Source organism: Phacochoerus africanus, chromosome 9, assembly GCF_016906955.1.
Source record: "Phacochoerus africanus isolate WHEZ1 chromosome 9, ROS_Pafr_v1, whole genome shotgun sequence".
NCBI lineage: Eukaryota > Metazoa > Chordata > Mammalia > Artiodactyla > Suidae > Phacochoerus > Phacochoerus africanus.
In genome coordinates, this window is record NC_062552.1 from 48751687 (window position 1) to 48771172 (window position 19486).

General features: G+C 43.7%; 1 protein-coding gene across 2 annotated transcripts; it reads left to right on the forward strand.

The window, feature by feature from the left end:
* The first annotated feature begins 212 nt into the window (after positions 1-212).
* On the forward strand, positions 213-19453 carry SKIC8 (SKI8 subunit of superkiller complex). 2 transcript variants are annotated; one of them, XM_047797862.1, is made up of 11 exons: positions 213-303; positions 3424-3474; positions 4185-4212; positions 5873-5978; positions 6346-6518; positions 11269-11417; positions 11637-11730; positions 12572-12665; positions 14676-14768; positions 15603-15681; positions 18201-19453. In XM_047797862.1, the coding sequence occupies exons 2-11, from the start codon at positions 3463-3465 to the stop codon at positions 18288-18290; spliced, it is 918 nt and encodes a 305-aa protein (XP_047653818.1). In that variant the 5' UTR covers positions 213-303; positions 3424-3462; the 3' UTR covers positions 18291-19453. The 2 variants fall into 2 exon arrangements, with proteins under 2 accessions (XP_047653818.1, XP_047653819.1); XM_047797863.1 differs by lacking the exon at positions 213-303 and adding an exon at positions 361-382.
* Positions 19454-19486: the final 33 nt, after the last annotated feature.

Consider the following 19486-nt stretch of genomic DNA (forward strand, 5'->3'; position numbering starts at 1 on the left):
GAAATAAAGTCGAAACCGCCCCAGCCAGCAGCCGCCGAAACCTAAATCCGTACTTCCGGAAGCAGGTTCCCAGGGGCCCCACCCCTGGGGGAAACTAGCGTGACTGGGCGTGGCCTCTCCTCGCCTATCCCCCTCCTTTTCCGCGCCGCACGCGGCACAGAGACGGCAGGGGGCGCTGCGGAGTGCGCCTGCGCCCTGGGACCTGAGCGATGTCCCGCCCCTTCGTGAGCTCATTGCCGCGCGCCGAGGTCGCGTGGAGCCGGTCCTCGGAAGAGCTGAGGGGCTGTGCAGCCGGGCAGTGAGGTGAGTTGGTTGGTACAGCCGTTAAGGACGGAAGTCTTCGGTGCCGCTGGCGGCCGGGCTGAAGTGGGGGTTAACAAGGGTAGGCTGCCTCTAAGAGGGTTTGTTCCGATGCTCCAGGCCGTGGGGTCCGAGGGTGGCTTCCCTCACTCCATTTACCCTGGCTGCCTCTCGGTGTGCGGGGCCTGAGGGGAGAGGGTAGATTGTCTCATCATGCTTCCCGAGGATGTTCTGTGCAGCCTCGAGGTTAGGGCTGGTTTCTCTGCGGTAGGTCTCGGTGCCCGTAGACAGAAGACTCTAACTGAAGTTTCCCAGTGGTGTGCCACGCTGTCTTCTGAGGTAACGAGCTTCCCATCACGGGAAGGCACAAGCGCAGGCTGGGTTGTCTTTACTTCAATTGCCATGTAATATTGTGGATTACTGACCTGCCTGAGTAATTGACTAGAGGCCTGTAATGAATGGTCTTTGGAAACACTGAGGAGGGAGCAATGAATTCTGCCCGGGAAATGGGAAAAAATTCTTTAAAGAAGTTGGCAAAGGAGGGTTTTGGGGTCCTCTTAGCTCTGAAATTATAAGAAACTTATGCAGGAGGTAATGTAGTTTGGTAGCCTATACTACAGCTTGTATCCATCTGCTACTATCAGACTGACCTTGGGGAAGCTTCCTTAACCTCTCTTGAATCTCACTTTCCTTATCTGGAAGGTAGAGGTGATAATAAGAGTATCTACTGAATGGGATTTGAGGGAAGGTTCAGTAAACTAATCTATGTGTAGTACTTAAGAAACCTGACTCATGGTACATCCTCAAACGCGTTCATTGACAGAAGCACACCTCTGTCTTGAGGAGGCTAGCTTCTTGGAAGTTGGCTTCCTGCAAGCCTTCCTTTTGTTTCTCTCTGTTGCAGGGATGCCAGGCAGGTCTGGGAAGAGGAGAGAGCAGACCTCTGCATCACTGGGCAGAGGGCTGGTGCCCAGGCAGAGTTTGAATGCCATTCATTTCATCAGAACTGGCTTGAGCTCCTTCCCTGTCTTTCCTACCCTGGCCAGACCCTGTTCTTGGGTCACAAATGAATTAAGCTCTTCCAGCTTGATTGAGATCTTCACAGGCAAAGATTATTTACAGACTGATTGTTTGTTGTTTATGTTATTCTTAGAAAAACTTGACAGTAGCCTTTTCAGGGGCTGTAGATTTAAAGCAAGTAACCTGAGCCTGGATGCCGTAGCTGTGTGGTCTCTTCTGTTCATGGGTAGAATTGAGGGAGCCAGGAACTTAGATGAGAAGAAGAACTGCGTCCTTATGTTCTCTAACCACAAACTGAATTTTAGCATTTCCTTCAATTTTGAATGTCGTCAGCAAACCCTGTAGTATTAACAGGGTGACTTTGTTGTCAATAGAAGTCCCAGATGTTATCATATCTTAGAATATTGTGTAAGGGCATCACGACTTTGAAATTACGGTAGTTACTAGATTTGCTACTAGATCTTGTTATATAATGCATAAATAAAAAATCACATATGTTATGCTATCATAGATTTAATTTTTGTATTTGGTAAAATTTTATTTCAGTATACATTCCTCATTATTCTCAGGTACTGTATTTGCAAAATTTTCTACATGCTAAAATTTATTTGTAGCCCCCAAATCAATGCTTGCAGTGCATTTGTGAGCTTTCTTGGGTATGTGTGAAGCTACTTGAATCAACTAACACAACATTCTCAGCTGCAGTTCAACAAGGAGACACTCTGCCTTCTTATCTCAGCTCTCATGCTGAGATAAGAAGGCAGTCTGTTAGTGCCATGATTTTTGCAGTTTTGTCCTTTTGTTGGTGATTTCACTGTTTAAACTAGCCCCCCAAGTCTAAAGCGCTATCTTAGTGTTCCTTAGTGCAGGAAGACTGTGATGTGCCTTATGGAGAAAATACATGTGTTAGATAAGTTTTATTTAGGCATGAATTACTGCGCCATTAGCCATGAGTTCACTATCAGTGAATTAACAATGTAAAATGTCTTTTCTTTCTTTTCTTTCCTTCTTTCTTTCTTCTTTTTAGGGCCACACCTGCAGCATATGGAGGTTCCCAGGCTAGGGGTCAAATCGGAGCTACAGCTGCCAATCTACACCACAGCCGCAGCCACGCAGGATCTGAGCTGCATCTTCGGCTTACACTACAGCTCATGGCAATGCAGAATCCTTAACCCACTGAGCAAGGCTCACATTGAACCTTTATCCTCCTGCATACTAGTCAGATTCGTTTCCACTGAGCCACAACCGGAACTCCAAGATGTCTTTTCAACAGAAACACACGTAAAACAAAGTTATGTATTGATCAGTTGACAACAATGTCATGAGCCTTGAAGGAACCCAACCCAGTGTTTCCCCTAGGAGCAGTGGATCAGTATTCAGTAACTCTGGTGTTCAGTGACTTTATAGAACATACCTGCCTTGAATAACAAGAGTGGACTATACTTGGTTTCCTTCCTAATCCTATGTATTTTATTTTATGTATTTAAAAACATCCTGAGAAGGGATTTATAAGGTTGCTAGAGGGGTCTATAGCAGACACACAAAAAGATTAAGAACCCTTATTATAGCCTGAGAAATTGAAGCTATTCCTATAGTTAAGTCTGTGTTTAGCTGAGCTAAGTCCTTGAAGACTTCCGTGCCTTTTGGAAGACATGTATCTCCTCTAGCTCATGTCTTCATTTACACACCTACCGGCTCGTGTAGTCATTTTTGGCTAAGACCCCTGCATGGACTTTAAGACTTTGCTCCCCCGTATTTGCTTGTTGAGTTTTGAATAAATACAATTTAAAATTAAAAGGTCCGGTGGTCTTATCTCTCTGAAGAGCAGCAAAGGACAGAGACTAGTTCTTCTCTGTAGTCAGCTTGGGGAGAAGAAAACTCGAGAGGGCATAGATGTTAGTTGAATCTCTGAGTTCCAAAGGAGAAAGAAAACTGTCCCATCTAGTAGGGCTCATGAAGGGGGCCCCTGGGACTCTTCCATAGAAAAATGTCAGAGCAACTCTGGCAGAGTTGCCTTATTTCCTTGGTCAACGGAAACCTCCCGTAGCCCCCTCTGTCCTAATGACACCCGTTACTGAAACTCTGGTGTTCTTCTTTCCACAGAGCTGTCTGGCCTTAAGCCCTTCATCCTTGGGGAAGGAAATGACTAACCAGGTAAGGCCTATGCAGAGAAAGAACATCAGTTGGCCTCTTTGTCAGGTTCAAGCCCAATATGTGGTCAGGGTGTATAGTCAGAAAATTAGCATCTGATTCCTCCTCTGCTCCTGAAAAGTGGGTGACCCTGGGCACCTAGTCACCAGAGGGTTAGGAAGCACTAGTAAAATGCACAATACTAAGAGGAAGATTATTTTATCTAAGTCTATACCACAGTTTACAAAGGGATCGAAGAAGCTTAACAGGATTTGTACACAGAAACAAGAAAGAAACAAAAATCAGAAAGGAGAAATTTCTCCTTTGTGGTAAAATTAGGGACAGAATTAACAGGTGATTATGCAGGCTTTCTGGTTTTATACAGTTGCAAAAATGAAGCTGGGAACTAGACTCTGAGCTTCCTGGTGATCAGAGCAGGAAAAATACACATAATCTATTACTCTGCTTTTTGAGTGGGTGGAGCAGTTGGAGAAGAGAGACTATAGTTTCTTTAAGAATTGATTTTCTTCAGGTAGACTGTACAAATCTTGCATGAGCAGGAATCAAGGAGCTTGAAGGAGGTCAGGGCCTCAGCAAGGGAAGTAGCTACCACTGTGGTGACGATATCTACTGGGGGCCAGGGTGGCTTTGGGTGCCAGGGGTCATTTTAGGGAAGGGATGGGACACATCTGAAATCTGACCATTGGTTTAATGTGTCTTCTGTTTTTTTTCAGTACAGTATTCTCTTCAAACAAGAGCAAGGTAAGCAGCTTGCCTGTTGTAGCAGATTTGCTTGTGAAAAACTGTGTTATCTCTGGTTTAAGATTTTTGTCATGCTAACCAGCCATGCTGTTCGCAACTTTATTCACTTTGCAAAAGAATTGGCAGAGGCAGTTGAAAACAAGTACTCTTAAAAACAACTCAAAAACACTATCTTAAAAGAAAAAGCAGGACTCAAATGATAGAGTGGGGAACTCCAGGCTGAGGAAAGCTTTCCCACCTGAGGAAGGTGTAACTCTGAGTTTCCCAGCTATCAAAGTGAAAAAAGGAAGTGCTTTCAGCTTCAGAACTCTGTTAATGAAGCCCATCTGAGAAAGTGAACTTGAGCCTGGCCCTAAACTCAAAACTCCCCTTGGGGATCTCTCACAGAGGACCTTTGACCCTTAATGAAAGTGGGGGATATAACAGAGGTGAATTTCTGTCAAGACCACCCAGTGTGTTTGGGCAGGCTGAGAGCTGTGTGGCAGTGATGGGGATGGGAGCAGAAGGCAGGTCAGAGTCCAGTGATACTGGCCTTCCTACCTGAAAAGGAGTGTATATATGGCCTATTCGCATGTGTCTCATTTCTTCACCAGAGCCTGGATGAGCTAGGTAAGGCCTGGAGGAATTTGGAATGCCTCATAAAAGCTCTTCTACTTTAAGTAGGTGACATTTAGGAAGTCTGAGGTTAAGCCAGAAGCATTCTTCCAAATTAGCTAGCATAAGTAACTAGTAGCTAATCAGTCATGCCAGTCAGCTACCTTGTATGCAGCTAATGCCAACCCAGTGGCAGGCTAGCAGGCTTGGGTCAGGTGGGGATTGTAAGCCATAAGCCATGATGCTGTATGTAACTCACACCTGTTTAGGTTGAATGAATGGTCCTGGAGGTGTTCATGGAGAATTGCTGCTAGGTGTGAAGAAAGCCTCCTTGTGCACCAAGTCTGCAGACCCACCAGCATGGCCCACCAGACTTAGAGGCTTAGAATTTAATGTGGACTTATGTTAATAGAGAGATTGGGTTTGAATCCCAACTCTGCCTCTTCTTAGCTTTTGACTTTGGGTGAGCTACTAGGCGTCTCTAAGCCTCTGATTGCTTGTCTGTAAAATGAAGATGCCCTTCACAGTACCTGTTTCATAGGGTTGTTGTGATTAATTGAGGTAATACTTATACTGGTGCATTAAGTATCATAGACATTGTAGCAAAAGACACCTCATATGTGGAGGCTATATTAGTTATTTATTTTCAGACCTGTACTGTTTGCAGTTGATCTGCCTACCGATTTCAAAAGATCTCTAAGAGAGAACTCTTAGTAAGTTTAGATCTCTTTTTGGGGTGGGTTTCACTTTAGCCAAGTGAGAGCCATTTCAGACTAATGTGTGTGGGGCAGCATGCTGAAGTAGGAAGGACATTGGATTATTCTGGTACTGCCACTCCTCCTGGTAAACCTGTGACTTGGGGTAAGTGGCTTCTTCAGAACCTCCAGTTTTTGTATCTGCCCCCATAGTTCTAATAGAAGCTGTATGAGAAAACACCTTGCAAAACCATGAAGCCGACATAGTGGATATTACCTAGAATTATTGGAATAGTATTTCAACCTCATTTTAGCACATTTAATTAATAAGTTGCATGAAGACTTTTTAAATAAAGCGCTTTCCATTCTAGCCCATGATGATGCCATTTGGTCAGTTGCCTGGGGGACAAACAAGAAAGAAAACTCAGAGACAGTGGTCACAGGATCCCTGGATGACCTGGTGAAGGTCTGGAAATGGTGAGCACCCTCTCCTCTAACATACAGCTTTGGAAACTGGGGTTTTTCTTCTGGGCTCCCAAGTTGCAATCAGAGAAGTGTTAACTTGTCTAAGCAAGAAAGCAGTAGCAGAATGGTGGTATAAAAAGGCAGATTATTAATTCTCACTTGTTTTCTGCTGTTAAGGCCTTAATATTTTAAAATTGAGGAAAAAAAAAATCCCATGGTTAAAAGTTAGCTGCATTTGGTGCTCTGTGGCTCTTCATTTCCTCTCTGATTCTGCATTTCAGACCATTGGTAATGCATAGGTTACAGGGGCCCAGAATTTCAGATGCCAGATGCAATGTACTGTGTGTGAAGAAATCCATTTCTCTGTCCCCCATTGAAGGCGTGATGAGAAGCTAGATCTACAGTGGAGCCTGGAGGGCCATCAGCTGGGTGTGGTGTCTGTGGACATAAGCCACACCCTGCCCATTGCTGCATCCAGTTCTCTTGATGCTCATATTCGTCTCTGGGACTTGGAAAACGGCAAACAGATAAAGTCTATAGATGCAGGACCTGGTAAGAGTTTTACTCTTAGAGAAGATACTATAGGTTCACAATCCCTTTTTCAAAACTTCAGGGATAGATGTATTTACAGTTCAGAATTTTTTGAATTTGAGACTGGTAATACAGGTGCATGAACTGTGTGTTATATAATGTCTTCAGTGGACCTGGGGGCAGTACTCTAAAATAAATACTAATCTCAGCAACCATAAACATGAGTATTTATACTAGGACATACATATATATATATATATATATATATGTATATATATATATATATATACACACACACATATATATGTCAGTTCAGGTTAGGATTGCTGCCAAATGAATTTTGATTCTAAAATTATTTTTAAAAACTTATAGTTTTCAGGAGTTCCCATCGTGGCTAAGCGGTTAACAAACCCGACTAGTGTCCATGAGGATGCGGGTTCAATACTTGGCCTTGCTCAGTGGGTTAAGGATCCGGCGTTGCCATGAGCTGTGGTATAGGTTGCAGATGTGGCTCGGATCCTGCATTGCTGCGGCTGTGGTGTAGGCCAGCAGCTACAGCTCCGACTTGACCCCTGGCGTGGGAACCTCCATGTGCCATGGGTGTGGCCCTAAAGCAAAACAAAACAAAACAGCTTATAGTTTGCATTGCTGATTTAGGATTGTGGACCTGTGTTTGAATGGTCCAGAGGTTCTCTGTTTGCCATATTCTGAATTGGTACATTCACTGCCTTGTAGAGGTCTAGATCATAAAGCACTGTGTCCTCATAGATCGATACCATGATACTCTCTCCTAATTATGATTAAAGTCTCTGATTTCTAGTATATGATAGATATATGAAACTTCTAAAGGAACAAATTTGTTGGTTTTTTTTTTATAAGTATTATAGGACAGCATAATCTTGTCCTTCAGCCTTGATAAATTTCTGAGATAATGGGAATTAATGATTTCAGTGGGCTAGATTAATGTGGAACAAGCAACATGACTTTTCAGGATTCCTTGTAGCCTTATATTTACTTGTAAATGACTGCATAGCAATCATGAGCAGAGCCTGTTCTACCAGAATGGGTGATGGCTGGTAGAGAGTGCAGAGAACCTGGTGCCTCTCTGGCACACCCTTCTGCGGGTTATTACAGAAGAGCTGTTCAGGTGTCCCCTTAACATAATTCCCTTGATTGGAGCCCCAGGTGGATTTTCCTCCCACCAGTTATGTCCAGTAGCCCCTATAGGCTGTATTATTTTGGAAAGAATGATGGTCCCAGAGTTTTAAGGAGACTGGGTTTTCTAGAAACTGAATCATTTCCCCTCCATGGCAATATTCTATGTCTATGATTCCTAACTATTAGAGCTCTTTTAAGAATACATATACCCAATCCCTGTTTTGGATCCACTGAATCAGTTTTTGGGATGTGAGAGCACTGGGATCTATGTTTGAAAAAAAAGCTACCCAGACACTCTGACTCCCCAGATGATTTTTTTTTTGTCTTTTTGCCATTTCTTGGGCCGCTCCCATGGCATATGGAGGTTCCCATGCTAGGGGTCCAATCGGAGCTGGCCTACACCAGAGCCACAGCAACACAGGATTCGAGCCGTGTCTGCAACCTACACCACAGCTCACGGCAATGCCGGATCATTAACCCACTGAGCAAGGCCAGGGATCAAACCCACAACCTCATGGTTCCTAGTCGGACTCGTTAACCACTGCACCACAACGGGAACTCCCCCAGATGATTGTTTTTGCACAAGTCCTTGCCCTATTGACTTCTCTTACAGGGGACTTGGGTCCCCAAACTAGCCCACAAAGTCTCTTAAGACTTAGCTGTGCCCCTGAGGAGAGGAGGAAGGGAGGATCTGTTGCTGCCTTTTCATCTTGGGCACCTAAGCCCTCCCCAGACTCATGGTGCTAAGGTCATCATGGTTTTGTGGCCCCAGGCACACCATACAGTTTAAAAAAAATGAGTGCTGGATTGATTCCAAGGAAGATGATGGCATCTGTATCCAGCTTGCCTTCCCTGACAAATGGTACCTACAGCTGCATGTTGGGCTCCATGTGTGGCAAATGATCATTGAAAGGTTACTGTTAGGAAAGAAAACAGACACTGAGAAGAGGGTCGGGTTTATATTCTTTTTGAGTAGGAACCTGTATACTAGGTTCATTAAACAACTATACCAGACCATTAAACAGCAGTTATTTGGGTAAATAATAAAGCCGAGATTACTGTTGACAACTGAGGAGCCACTGAATTCATACCTGAAGGTAAAACCAGTAAGTCTAGGTCTAGTGAATGTAGGGAAATGGATACTTCCGTTATACCTATCCTGAAAATATGCTCAGACAATGTGGACCGCCACAAAAGAAGGAGAAAAAGAAAAGAGAGAAGATATCAAATCCTGAAGAAGAAAGGAAGTAGAAGAGAAGGTGAAGATCCTACTTTTGGCACTTCAGCCAGGCTGTAGCTCCAGCTGCCTGATGGTGAAGAAGAAAGGTGGAGGCATAGGGGCCTCTCAGCATCATATGGTTCAAGACGCCCCACGCCTACCTTTCAGTGATGAGGTGGACTTGAGTGATTAAATATTTACTATGCAAATGTTAAAGTCAATTTTAGAGTACAAGGTTTAAGGAATAAAAATTCCTTCAATTTTGAGCATATAGCCATTTGCTACTAAAAGTACTATATTATAAAACAGTTAATAAGGAAATGTAAAATAATTCAGAAGTGATTTTTATTAGGCTTCAAGCAATAAAAATCAGATTTTCTAATTACCTTTTCCCTATAAACAGCTAATTACAATAGGAATAAGAAAACATAATCCTGTTGGAATAAATGCTGCAGTCACTTAGGAGTAAAGATAAATATTTTAAAGTCACTATTTGAGAGATTGACTATAGAAGCTTTTTCATATCTTCTTGGTTAATTGAGTACTTTTGAAGTTAATTTCCTTTTTAAAACAAAGATTTCATAAGAAAAGTGATAGAGCTAAGTTATTTATCATTACTTTGAATATGTGTGTTAAAATTTGTGAGAGATTTTTATTTTAAAACCCTGGAATATGGTGCTGACCCATCTGTGCTGGGAACCCAGTCTACCAGGAGTCAAGCTCCAAGAGGCCGCTCCTTCACTGTCTGTGGGCTGAGCAGGGCATGACCTTTTTTTGAGCCCTGCCTCTGGAGTGAGGAGCATGACTTAGGAAGGAGCCTTCTCCTCTCCCTGTGATCTGACAAGCACTGTTTCTGGGCAGGTTCAGGAGGGCAGGACTAGGGCATGTTCGCATATAAGCACAGGACAACTAGATAATTCCTCGGCCTCCAGAGGCTCCCAAGGCTCTTTGGAATTGCTTCTGAAGAGATTTTTGTGTAGCTGAGGAAAGAAGTGCTAAAGTATCATCAGCATCCAGATGGAAACATCTTTCTTTCTTTCTTTCTTTTTGTCTTTTTGCCTTTTCTAGGACTGCTTCTGTGGCATATGGAGGTTCCTAGGCTAGGGGTCCAACTGGAGCCATAGCCGCCAGCCTACGCCAGAGCCACAGCAGGATCCGAGCCACGTCTGCAACCTTCACCACAGCTCACGGCATCGCCAGATCCTTAACCCACTGAGCAAGGCCAGGGATTGAACCCGCAACCTCATGGTTCCTAGTCGGATTCGTTAACCACCAAGCCACGAAGAGAACTCTTATTTACAGCTTTTTGAAGTGGATTTTTCACCTCTATAATTGCACTCTGAAATTAACTCATTGTAAGTAGACAGTTTAATAAGTTTTAGTAAATTTCCACCATTGTGCAGCCACCACTACAGTTCCATTTTAGAACACTTACATGCCCCCAGAAGTTCTCTCATGCCCATGTATAGTTAATCTGTCTTCTCATCCTCAGCCTCAGGCAGCTGATCTGCTCTCCATCTCTATAGTGTTGCCTTTTTGAAAAAGTTCATACAAGTGGAATTGTATTCTTATACATCTTCATTCTTTCTTCAGCATGTTTTTGAGGTTCATCCATGTTGTAGCTTGTATCAGTACTTTGGTCCTTTTTAGTGCTGGGTAACTACTCCATTGTAGGGATATTTCACATTTTGTTCATCCATTCACCAGTTTTTGAGTATTCTGAGTAATGCTGCTGTCAGCATTCATGTTCTAGTCTATGCATGGACAAGTGTTTTCATTTCTCTTGGGTAGATACCTGGGTGTGGAATTACTGGGTATTATGGTGTTTGTTTCTAGTTAAACTGCTTTTCAGAGTGACTGTACCATTTTATATTCCCACCAGTATATGAAGATTTTGGTTTCTCAGTATCTTTGCTCATGCTTGGTATTGTCCTATCTACATTTTTAGTAAAAATTTAAGAAACCCTTTAAATAAATTGGTATATAATTAATATCTTCACAATATAATTTTCTGAGGACATTACTCCTCCAATTTTAAAAAATGTATCTTTTGGGAGTTCCCATCATGGCTCAGTGGAAACGAATCCAACTAGGAACCATGAGGTTGTGGGTTCAATCCCAGGCTTCACTCAGTGGGTTAAGGACCCGGCGTTGCTGTGAGCTGTGGTATAGGTCGCAGAAGTGGGTCAGATCCTGCGTTGCTGTGGCTGTGGTGTAGGCCAGCAGCTGTAGCTCTGATTAGACTCCTAGCCTGGGAACCTCCATATGCTGCGAGTGCGGCCTTAAAAACCAAAAAAAAAAAAAAAAAATCTTTTGGTAAAACTTTATAAAGTTTTTTAAATTAAGGTCACATCTTTTCTCACTATAGTTTTTTTCCTTCTTTTTTCTGTTCAGTGGATGCCTGGACTTTGGCCTTTTCTCCTGATTCCCAGTATCTGGCCACAGGAACTCATGTGGGGAAAGTGAACATTTTTGGTGTTGAAAGTGGGAAAAAGGAATATTCTTTGGACACAAGAGGAAAATTCATTCTTAGTATTGCATATGTAAGGAAACATTGCTTTCTTTCCTGTCTCTGATCCTTGCAGCCTGTTGTATTCCTTGATACACATCCTGCCTTCACTGGTCTTGTCAGGCAACTGCTGTCTTGCTGGTGGGATTTGCCAGCCAGCCAGTCGGACCTGCAGCCAGCAGATTTGCTGTGTCTGGTGGGGATGGTTTAACAATGTGGAATTTAAAATGATCTCCCTGTGTTCTCTGCACAGAGTCCTGATGGGAAGTATCTGGCCAGTGGCGCTATAGACGGAATCATCAATATTTTTGATATTGCAACTGGAAAACTTCTTCATACGCTGGAAGGTGTGGCTCATTGTTTTAGTTTGTGCAAACTGGGCTATCAGATCACAAAGAAAGACTTATTCTTTCATCGAAATGCTACTAAATGGCAAATGTGCGTTAGATTTTGCCAAACATCAATCTCAGTTGGAAATCTAAAATGCCTCCAAAGTTCAGCTTTGTCGCTATAGTCGTTACCTAGACATATTAGTTCTTATACCAGGGTTAAATGCTTGTTTTGGTGAGCAAGCTTACTTTTTATGTATGTATTAATCTAGCTTTTATGAGACTCTTGTTTCTGTCATGTTTGGTTCTAAAGAACTTTGTGATTAGAAATTAACTCTTCTCTGTCGATGATTTCAAGGTAGATGAAAGTTCTGTGCCTACTCTTTGCACTGGTGGCCTCTGGGCAGGAGGACTAACAGGGAGGGGTTAGAGGGAGACTTCTACTTTGTATACTTGGTCCTATTTTGAATTCTAACCAAGTGAATATATTGCCTCTTCAGGGTATCCTTTACCTTATCATTCTATTTGTTCAACCTTACAAATCAGAAACTGCGTATTTCCATGTTTGGCCACATCTGTGGCAAAGGAGTTTTTTCTAAGCAGGGTGCTGGTGAGGTTCAGTTGGTCAGGGAAGGGATCTGAGGGAATATGGCTCCTGGAGAAGGAGCCTGGGTCATGTGCTTGTTTCTAGAGCTTAAGGAGGAAGGGTCCAGTCAGCATCCTCCCACTCTGACTGAAGCACCAGACAGTGCAGCCCAATGATTTACAGGCATTAAAAGAAGCATAGTTAGTGGAAACCCATATGAGGAGACCGGAGACAGTGATTCACCAGGTTAACAAGGGTCTTTGTGAATTTCAGGCCATGCTATGCCCATTCGCTCCTTGACTTTTTCCCCGGATTCGCAGCTCCTTGTCACTGCTTCAGATGATGGCTACATCAAGATCTATGACGTGTAAGTTACCTGTGGAGATTCAAGGCTTCTCACTTAATGCCAGTGCTCCTTTTATCTCTTATCAGGAGGAGCCCTAGCAAGTGTGTTGTTCTCTCTCCTGAGTCTAGGGTTCAAGTCCTATCAGATACTCTGGTCTCTCCAGTCATTCCTCCCCCATCAGTGTCCCTACTTTGAGCTTAGACTGTATGGAGGATGATGTGCATGGGTTACCTGCTAGGATCAAGTACTTGCTACCTTTTTTTTTCAGGCATCCTGTCTCTCGTGAGGCTCACTGATTTTAAATTCTTTGGGGTAGATACGTTGTGTACAGATGAGGAGATGGAGCCATGGGTTATAGCTGGCTTTGAGTGATGGTAAAAGATGAGAACATCTGTTTTCTAAAGATGTAGCTATTCAGGAAGGCAATCCTCTGCCCTAGTTAGGGAGCTGTCAGGTTTTTTCTTTTTCTTTTTTTTTAGGGCCATACCCACGGCATATGGCCATTCCCAGGCTAGGGGTCAAATCAGAGCTACAGCTGCCGCCTGCACCTACAACTGCTGGCCTACACCACAGCAACACAGGATCCGAGCTGTGTCTGTGACCTACACCACACCTCACAGCAGCGCTGGATTCCCGACCCACTGAGTGAAGCCAGAGATGGAACCACATCCTCATGACAGGAACTCACTAGCTTTCAGGTTTTTTAAGCCAGCTTGCAGCAGGTCTAGATGAGGGAGCTTTTTTGTTGTTGGTTTCTGACCCCAGGTATAGAAGTGAATTAATCTTCAGTTCGAGGCTGTTTTTCATTGTAACACCTTGCAGGGCCTTTCCCTTGTTGTTTTCCCCCATTTTTCTCAATCTCCGCTCCCATCCCCCACTGAGGTCTTCTCTCCAAGGTGTTTGAATGTGTCTGTGATACTTTGACTTAGTACTGCAATCAGTGTGCCTCTGGTTCCTGGCTTTCACGTGTGGCATTCTGATCCCCTGGGTGCATACGGTACACTTCCCTGTGTCCCAGCAATGGCTGCCACAACCATGACCATCCACATGCATGTCCTTTTATGGGCCTGTGTGAGTTTTTCAGGAGTTTAAACTTGGGAGCTTTGGGAGGATAAAAAGTTGTCAAGTAGACATGGCATTAGAACTGCAGTTTCTGGAATTAGAGCTGAATGAGGGTGTTTCAGTCCCCAGGGGAAGATGCCTCTCTCAAGTTGTGTCAGTAGCAGAGCCAGTATAAATAGTAGCAGGTCCTTAAGTATCCATCTTTCTTATCCATCCCCATATGGCAGATGAGGAACCCAAGCTGAGGTGGTAATTTGGCTAAGGTGCTAATACTGAAGGAAGACCTAGGACTTTCTGCCTTCTCAGTGGTCCCAGTGCTTTCCACTGAGGCCACCTCTCCTTGTACCTAACTGAGGTCTGCTCCACTCCCTGGGATCTATTTTCAGGGGTGAACCTATTGACCTTAGTCATGTCTTAGGATTGTTCTCCCGCCATACATGATTTTGCTTTTGCTCTTTTAAAAAGTGAAAATGACTGTAGTCTTGTTCTAGGCTAGGTTAAAAATGGTTAAGCCACATCTGTTGTAAAGAGTACCTCTTAATAGCTTCCTTGAACCCATGGCACTGGCCCCATATAGAAAGGGTGCTGGGTGGGCAGGGGTCAGAGCCTGCTACTGTCCCGAGATGGCCTACTTGCCCCTGCTAGTTCTCTTTCCATCTTAGGAGTTGGCTTGCTGAGCCTTCTTTATTTTGAGCTTTTAAGCTCTGCTTGTTAAAGATTTATTTTTGGCTCTTGGTGGCATTGACATATTTGAAGTCAATGCCGTTGAAAAATGTGTTTCTGTAATATGTGATGCTTCTTCATTGAAAAGGGAATTTTTATACTAATACTGTCATTATAAGGATAGCAGATTTGGTCCAGTTAACTGGGCAGAGTTAAAAGTGAAGTGGAAAAGTATACCTTCCACTTCAGTGATTATATTCCAAAAGTTAACATCTCCATCTTTTGTTTGAAACTTTCCCATTTCAGACAACATGCCAACTTGGCTGGCACACTGAGTGGCCATGCATCCTGGGTGTTGAATGTTGCATTTTGTCCTGATGACACACACTTTGTTTCCAGGTACTTACTTATGATTCTTATCAGTTTCTAGAATGTTAGGAAAATTAAGATGGTTGTCTTGTATGAATTGCCTTAAAATTTGAAGATGGTGTGACTCTTTTTATTCAGGTAGCCCTTGTTTTCTGCAGTATTTTTTAGATTGTGAAGTTAAGTGTCTTTAGCTGAAACAAAGGTGGATTCTTTTGAGGGGCGGGGCGCACTCGTGGCATGTGAAAGTTCCAGGCTAGGGGTCAAATCAGAGCTGCAGCTGTCAGCCCACACCACAGCCATAGCAACACCAGATCTGAGCCTTATCTGTAACCTACACCACAGCTCGTGGCAACGCCAGATCCTTAACAAACTGATCGAGGCCAGGGATCAAACCCAAGTCCTCAGGGATCCTAGTTGGATTCATTTCCACTGTACCACAATGAGAACTCAAAAGGTGAATTCTTTTAAGCGGTTCAGCTTTTAGTTTTTCCTCATAAATCTAGGCTTCTACCTACATTAACTTAAGGGATACCTCTGTTCCAATAGTAATTTCAGATATGAAAATCTGCTCATAAAATGTTGGCTTTTAGACCCCAGTGTTGTTCAGGCCCAGAATGGCCAAGACAGTTGAAAAACAGGAAATAGATGGCTTAATAGCTGCCCTGTGACTGGGGACAGCCAACCAGTGTTGCCATCATCTTTGGCCACCTTTTGGGGCCCTGGTTGACCACTTTTGCAGACAGGCACCAAGGGGCCTCTGAAGGTAGATTGAGTTTAGGACTGTGGAATTTTCGATCACATTTCTTTCAACTTCAAACTGGTCTAAAAACTTTCCTGATACTAATGTTCCGTTTTTTAAAATAGTTCATCTGACAAAAGTGTAAAAGTTTGGGATGTTGGAACGAGGACATGTGTTCACACCTTCTTTGATCACCAGGATCAGGTATGGCATGATTAACATTTAAATTCCTTTGTCTTTGGATTGCTGACATTGACCACTGTGCCAAAACTCATAACCTTGCTGCTTGGGTTGTCAAGACTGGTTGACCCTCGAGGCTGAGCTATTCTGATTGGATGTCCAGCAGGCCAGTGTTTCTGTGCACACCCTCTAGGGTGCAGAGGCAGGAGGTGTGCTGTCAGCCTAGCAACCCGCAGGGCAGGATGTCCCTGTATAGGCACTAGCCACACGGCCTTTAAATACCTTCTTTGAAAAATGCTGCAGCTGGTGCTTGGGGCATGCCTGGACCCTCTTCTGGGCACAGCTGGGCCATAGCTGGCTAGGGAAAGACCCGCTTCCTCAGAAGCATCTGTTCCGTTCCATACCCATCAGTTTTCTCTTTTGGAGCTATCCAAGAAAGTGATGTGATTTTTTTTCCCCCTTGGAATATAGTCAAGGGCAGATTTATTTTATTTTATTTTATTTTATTTTTTGCTTTTTATTTCAGGGCTGCGTCTGTGTCATGTGAAGTTCCCAGGCTAGGGGTCGAATCAGAGCTGCAGCTGCCGGCCCACGCCACAGCCACAGCAATGCCAGGTTTGAGCTATGTCTTCAACCTACACTGCAGCTTTCAGCAATGCTGGATTCTTAACCCACTGAGCGAGGCCAGGGACGGAACCCGCATCCTCATGGATACTAGTCTGGTTCATAACCCGCTAAGCCACAATGGGCACTCCCCAGAAATTCTTCTAGTTTGTTTGGCTTTAGTGATATTGCTAACTTTTGTTTCAGTCTTTAAATTAGGGAAAATAGGCTCTGTTCTTACAGGAGTCTTCTACCTTTGCCAAGATGAGTGTAAAATGACAAAGGCATTCCAGTGCATTGCTTCTCAGTCTTTAACATGCACAGGAATCCCTGGGCATCTGGTAAGAGTGCAAGTGCTGATTTAGTAGATCTCACCTGGGCCCAAGATTTTGGATTTCTCACGAGCTCCAGGTGAGGTCACTGCTGCTGGTTCCAACCACTCTGAGTAATAAGGGTCTTGGGGAAATAGTATAAAAAATAAAATGTCCTTGGCAGTTTTAAGTTGGCTTTTAATATTAATATATTTTGAATGTTATGATTCTCTCATAGATCCTCTTTGGAATGGAGCTTAAAGTTAACTAACAGTTGCTCATGTTTTTTTACTATTTTTTATTTTGTCTTTTTGTCTTTTCTAGGGTCACTCCCGCGGCATATGGAGGTTCCCAAGCTAGGGGTCGAATCGGAGCTGTAGCCGCAGGCCTACACCAGAGCCACAGCAGCACCAGATCTGAGCCGCGTCTGCAACCTACACCACAGCTCACGGCAACGCCAGATCCTTAACCCACTGAGCAAGGCCAGGGATCGAACCCACAACCTCATGGTTCCTAGTAGCATTCGTTAACCACTGCGCCACGACGGGAACTCCTATTCATGTTTTTTTGCATTTAATCTTAAATTGTTGACAGTAAAGTTGGGGTTTGATCTTGTCATTCCACTTTTGGATTTAAACATTTTACTGAGGGAGTGAGTCCTGGTTGCTTTGCGTGTGAGGGTCAGCATGGTGCTGTCCTCAGAGGAAGACATTTGAGATGGCAATGAGGCCATCACCTGGCCCCATCACAGCTCAGAAATCAGGGCTAGAACACCCAACTCGGGGAGGGGGGACAGGCTGACCTGATGAAACTCCTACCACATCAATTCTGTCTGTGAAGGAGGTGTGAATTTGTTAATTTAACACATAGCAAATGAAATCAATGAATTGAGATGCCAAGTTGTCTAGCTCCTGGGGCCAAGCAGGCTCCATAGACCTCTAATAACAGATTGTGAATTAGGGGGTGGCACAGGGAGATGGGTGAGGAGCACAGTGCAAATAGGGTAGTATTGGGGCCTTTTCTTTTCTGGAAGCATAAATGACAATCCATGCTGGACCTTTGTGGGTTCCATCTTCTCAACATTGGGTCACTTCCTAGATTGTGAATCTTGAAAGGTTTGTAGATATCTTGATTTGTATTTTAAAATGAGAGAGTTCCTGTCGTGGCTCAGTGGTTAACGAATCCGACTAGGAACCATGAGGTTGCGGGTTCGATCCCTGGCCTCGCTCAGGGGGTTAAGGATCTGGCGATGCCGTGAGCTGTGGTGTGGGTTGCAGACGCGGCTCAGATCTGGTGTTGCTGTGGCTCTGGTGTAGGCCGTCAGTAACAGCTCCAATTGGACCCCTAGCCTGGGAACCTCCATATGCCGTGGGTGCGACCGTAGAAAAGACAAAAAAATAATAAAAATGAAACTTTCTGGAGTACGGGAGGTAAGAAGTACAATAATTCAACAGCAGTAACAGAAGATGCCTAGTTAAAGAAAAGGCCCCATTCTCACTGGTTCACAAAGCACGAGAACGTCCTCATCTCGGTATTTTTCTAGATTCAGTATAATGAGAATAGAGTAAGGAAAAAAATTCCATAAAGAATAAAGGCATTAGTAGAACTTTTTTTTCTTTTTATTTACAGGTCTGGGGAGTAAAATACAATGGAAATGGCTCAAAAATTGTGTCTGTTGGAGATGACCAGGAAATTCACATCTATGATTGTCCAATTTAAACGTCAAAGTCCTTCAGGCTAAGGCTGCAAAGAGAATGTATAGCTTGATCATGACATTCCTTACCTTTCTAACTTGTTTAAAAGAAGTATAGCATTTATTGTAGCAAAAACTTAAATTTTATAGAAACAGTATAAATCTTTTCATGTTTTATTGGAAATGCCGTTAATAGTTTAACATAAAGAACTCTTAATGCAAACATCTGCGTTCTTGAACATGCTTCTTTTTGATCTGCCCTCTTCCTGGTAGAACTGTGAGAGGAATGGGCATCATTATGTGAAAGCGGGTATCTTGCCTCGGCAATGAAGACATCCAAGCACTTACTGTGCTTTCCAGGGTAGAAATTCAGGCTCACTCTTCAAGGGCACAAGTTATGCAGAAGCTGTGATAGGAAGCTAACCTATTTCAGAATAAGTCCTAAAGGAGACAGGACATTGACTGGGTGCGAACATTCTGTGGTCCTATCTGGGCATTCTCTTGACAGATTAAAAACGTGCCTTGCCCCACACCCTTTTTCACCCTATTAGTTTTAGAGAAGTCTTACCTGCTGGGTGGATACTGCTGCCTTAACAGTGTCTACAGGTTCCAGCCTGTACCTACTCTGGTTAACCTCCACCCTGCCTCCGTTATCCCGGAGTACCTGTTCCTCATTTCTTCTCAGCAGCCCACTTGAGACATGGTCTGCATGTGAATGGGAAAGGAGTAACTAACTAAAACTCTGAAGCTTGTTGCTTTTTACTGATCCTAATTTCATATGCTTCATGTCAGGTCCCATGCCTTTCCCTCAAACTGTCCCCATAACCCTTTGCATCAAACTGTGCTCTTTACTGTAGCCCCTTGCTTCTCTCCTGCCTCTTGGCCTTGTTCACCCTCCTCTAACCACATAGCCCTTCCCATTTCCTCTCTCTAGAAGGTTCCCTCCCTCAGACTTTCAGAGGTCTCATTGCTTTCAGGTAGTTGCTCAGGTGTTAGCTCCCAGTAGAGGCCTTCCCCTGGTCCCTTTCCCAATACTCTCCTTCTTCACTGCAGTCATCATTACCTGATGTTTGCATATATCCCCCGTCCCCAAAGTATAAGCTTGATGAGTAGAAACTTCATTGTATCAACCAATATGAGGCAAACTGGCACTTAGCACTGTTCTTTGGAGCTCAAGAAAAAGGAAGGGGAAAAAAAAAAAAAAAAAAAAAGCCCCAAACCA

Bases quoted from the DNA above. Each gene is read 5' to 3' on its own strand.
- SKIC8 (XM_047797862.1), top strand. The intron at 6,519-11,268 runs GTAAGAGTTTTA...TTTTCTGTTCAG, and splicing joins GTCTATAGATGCAGGACCTG to TGGATGCCTGGACTTTGGCC. The intron at 11,418-11,636 runs GTAAGGAAACAT...TTCTCTGCACAG, and splicing joins TCATTCTTAGTATTGCATAT to AGTCCTGATGGGAAGTATCT.